We start from the raw sequence: 4484 nt of genomic DNA on the forward strand, positions 1-4484 counted from the left end.
CAGCAATACACAGGACCATTTGTTGTCAATAATTATTATCAGCACTGCTAATAGTATTATTTTGTAAGGGACGAGACTCATCAATCTGTACTATCACACCTTAAGTTCAGCTTGATCGAATCAAGTTAACACCTCTACTGGTTACAGAAAACTGTTGATAGGTGTTGAATATGGTCTAGCCTCTGCATGCATAGTGCTTCTTGGCTTGGCCACAGTGTTTACACCCATATTTCACTTATTGCTGTTCTGAATTGCTGCTGATACCTAATTTCATACTGCTATACCAGAATTTTACTTATTCATGCACTTTCTCATACACTACAATCAAAGTCATGTACAATTATCATGAACATCAAAAAAATATTATCATAATAACTGTATGATACTACATAGCCTAAATATTGTGAGGAGGGAATATTTTTGATCTCAATTGTAATGTAGCTATAGGGCACTAAATATTTCAAGGATAAAGTTTTCATTGATAACCCTCCAAAACCTCAAAATCAGCAAAAATTGAAATTTCCCCCTTGAAATATTTAGGCTATGTGGTATCAAAGCAATGACTCTATAACATAGCTAGCAAACCATGGACATTGAAGAAATAGTAACTTTAGTGTCCTGTGTAATAGAAACTGCATGCACATAAAAGATAAGATTCATGCAATGTTTGTAAAAAGTACACAAACAAGTGGAACAAAAAATTAGGAATTTTCAATATGAGTAGGGATCAAAGTAATAAAAAGTACTGAAACAAGAGAGATTATCTACAACCTGAAGTCATGCTAGTACACACGTAATCCCTACTTCAGTGCCATTATATCTTAAATCTTGGCAACTGAAGTAGCGATTACGTGTGTACTAGCATGACTTCAGGTGGTAGATAATCTCTCTTGTTTCAGTACTTTTTATTACTTTGATCCCTACTCATATTAAAAATTCCTATTTTTTTGTTCCACTTGTTATCTATTTATAGCTTCCTAAGTAAGCTACACTTCCCCATGAACACTGTGACTGCTTTATTAGAGTGATTGGTGATTGACTGCTCTATTAGAGTATCTCGATCTTATATACATTTTTTAAGGGGGGGCACGTGCCCCCTGTGCCCCCCTGGATCCGCCCCTGGGATACGCTATTTTTTGGTGGACTAAGAGGCCTGCACCGCTGTTTTTCAGTTGCTAAACGCCTGAAAACCCCAAAAGGGAAGGTTATTTATAACGGGTGTTTCTAGAGCTCCGGCAGCCGGAGGTGATTTGCCAATGCTACAGCTCCGTCACTCCATCACGTGATGTGATACTTCAACACGCGGTATTTCAGTTGAACTATAGACTGGGCCGCCTGTCGCCTGTACCTGTATCGTGCTGTATGGTTTAAATGGAAGAAAGTGACTCTGAGCGGGAGGGAGTGTTAGGGACTGTTGAAGAGGAGTGTGACAGCGTAAACTTTGTTCTTGGTGAGAAGTTTTCGTCTTACGAGCAGCTGAAGGAGAAGATTACTGCGTACCAACAAGGGAATAATGTCCAGTTAGCCTACACTGACTCGCGGACGCTGGATGCTACTCGGAAAAGAGCACCTAAGAGAATACAGAAAGCAAATGAAAAATTACATTATTATTCTTTGCACCTTACGTGCAATCTTGGTGGAAAGCCGTTCCACAGCAAAGGTCACTGTAAAGCATTAATACAATAATACAATACAATACAAAGGATCTGGCCAGAGACCTTGTCACAGGTATAGCAACTGAGTGGTCGAAACTTATTTAGCTGATGATGCTACGTATAATATTATGTGCAGCACGATTAAGCAGAATTGCAAAGCTTGTATAAAGCTTAACTTAAGTGAAGATGGCCAGTACCTGGAGATCACAGACGTCTGCAATACTCACATTTATGAAGTCAGCAAGGTACAGTATGCTAGAAATTAATTACATTATGCATTGGGCTATTTCTATTACGTGTGTACATGTAATTTTTTTTCTAACAGGCTATTTATGATCATTTACCCCGACAACGAAAGTTGACACCATCTGAACGGAATGAAGCTGCTGAATTGTTAAAATTAAGGGTGAACAATAAGCTACTTCAGCAGCACCTATCACAATCAACTGGGAAGATTGTTACCCTAAAAGATATCAGCAATATAAAGCACTCAATACGGAAAATGGATGGAAATGTCGCCACACCCGTATTTCAGACTTTCGAAAAGAAACCACAAGTTTACCTGTGCAGAAGTTTGATATAGATTTCAATTCGCTTTTAATTCTTACGTAAAATCTGCTTTTACTATAATTTTAACGATTTTGCTCACGTGGGTTCGTACGGACAAACATAGGTAGGGTCCGAAAACCGAAAAATCGACATCTTCAAATCAACTTACAAACTATAGTCACGTGTAGGGGTATGTCTAATCAAGAAAACACTAGAGTGGCAGCAAATTTCGTCCATCTCGTATAGTGAAAATAACGCGAAATGCCTTGAATTCGATGGATTTTTCGCCGTCGTAAGTTACAATGTTATTCTTTTGGGCCAAAACTCTCTCTCAAGCTTTGAGAGGTTATCCACTCTTACTATGGAGTATAGGTAGTTTAATATAATTAATTAATATTTGGTGGTAGCGTCGCGAATATCGCCGATTGGCGAAAAAAAGACGTTTCGTGATCTGGAGCACAGCAGACTTGCAGGAAATACTGCAACATTTACTGCAGTGATCACCTCCAAGTCAAGTACCTGTGTGCAGAATATGGTGTGGATTGAAGTTTGTTGACCATCTGGCTGAGACCAGCCTCGCCAGCTGCAGATTTAGCGAAAAATTCCACCGCGATCCAACACATACTGCAGCCTCGTGCACATGAGCACCTTTAGGTGTGCTGAACTATGGAAATGATTGCTCAGAGCTAGTATAAACTTACAGCGATGGCTTAATTATTGACGGTAAATTTTTCTTTTAGCGCAATTTATTGTGCAAAACTAAAACTGAAAGTTTTACGGAACTCAGCAGCGGCGGAGGAAGTAGTTGATATGAGGGGGGGCTGGACTTATTTCTATAGTTTGATAAGGTGAGACCAAAAAAAAAAGAAAGAAGGTCACAACCAACTGACAAGAGCTTCCCACCTCGCCAGCTACCATTTCCAGCTAATAACAGGCATTCCAGCCTGATTTTTAAATTTTGGAAAAATGGGTTTTTTATATACCCATAGATAGAGTATTGATTACCGATCTCAGAAATATATAGTTTGTTGGGTTGGAATTAGCTACTTTGGCATGCACAGTGCTTAAAAACTGAAAAAAGGTATATTTTTCTCCAGGGCTCTCCGTACATTTTAAAGGGAAATATGCAGGGGCGGATCTAGGATTTATAAAAGGGGGGAGCTAACTCAAGGTACTAATCTCTTGGGTAGAGGTGTGCGAAGTGCACTTCCTTCGCATGCTGGAACTAGGGGGGTCTGGGGGCATGCCCCCCCCCCCCCCCCCCCCAGGAAAATTTTGAAAAATAGATACTAAAATACTGCAATTTGGAGATAAAATTCATAATATTTTCTGCCTGTAGATATTTTATATACTGCCTTTAGATTGTAGGTATGGCTCTCTGAAGCATTTTGCTAATGGAAAAGTTTGGGTAGGTACAGACAACCAAGTACATGATGCACCCTCTCACAATTGCACAACACTGATAGGTGCATGTTAGAATAAGAATGTTGAAAGTGAAAAATTTTGAAATTTGAATAATACAAGATTGAATCTGAGAGTATTTTCAATGGAAATTGTGTACCTGAATTAAGTATTGCCATACATATTAACTACACAAGTAGATGAATGAAGCCCTTTAAACAGACCAATGCACTTCATTGTATGTATAGGTGCAGGTAGATTTGGAAAAATTCCATATCAGAACCAACTACATGTTTCCAGTGAATGTTTTATTAGAGTAGTTAGCTGACTGCTCTATTAGAGTATCTCGATCTTGTCCACCTCCAATGCTGATCCGGGTCCTTGTTGCATAAACTTTAGCATAAATCCACTGATAGCTAATACTTTGGAAAGATGTTTATAAGGTGGTTTTATGAGTATTTGTATTATTAGTGATCATATAATTATGCTAAGACAAAATTTCATTAGTTGTTTGTGTTATTTTTGCTCTCTCTCATCCTTCTAATTCTCTCGACCTTCGTGTCAAACTCGGCCATAATGCCGAAGAAACGTGACAGATCGACTGGTGTTTCCACTCCACCAACCAAGAAAACTAAAGAAGGGGTCACTCAGGCGGAAACCGAGTCGTGTAATTCTTGTGACCAATCGATTGAAGATAACGGTTTGCTATGTGAATTTTGCTACCATTGGGAACACAGTCGATGTGCTGGCATCTCTGACGAAGCGTATGACATCCTCAGCGACTCGTCGCCCAATATCATGTTCTTCTGTACCACTTGTCGACCGAAAGTAACTGGAGCTCTAAAATTTTTTAACGAAATGCAAGACAAACAAAATGCT

The 4484-nt window shown here is 39.1% G+C and overlaps 1 protein-coding gene across 1 annotated transcript; it reads left to right on the plus strand.

The window, feature by feature from the left end:
• Positions 1-1294: 1294 nt before the first annotated feature.
• Positions 1295-2760, plus strand: LOC136245329 (uncharacterized). The gene is made up of 5 exons (XM_066036810.1): positions 1295-1660; positions 1704-1728; positions 1792-1900; positions 1981-2227; positions 2612-2760. The coding sequence occupies exons 1-5, from the start codon at positions 1372-1374 to the stop codon at positions 2758-2760; spliced, it is 819 nt and encodes a 272-aa protein (XP_065892882.1). The 5' UTR covers positions 1295-1371.
• The last annotated feature ends 1724 nt before the right edge of the window (positions 2761-4484 follow it).

The sequence above is a fragment of the Dysidea avara genome, chromosome 15 (genome assembly GCF_963678975.1).
Source record: "Dysidea avara chromosome 15, odDysAvar1.4, whole genome shotgun sequence".
In the NCBI taxonomy this organism is placed as follows: Eukaryota; Metazoa; Porifera; class Demospongiae; order Dictyoceratida; family Dysideidae; genus Dysidea; species Dysidea avara.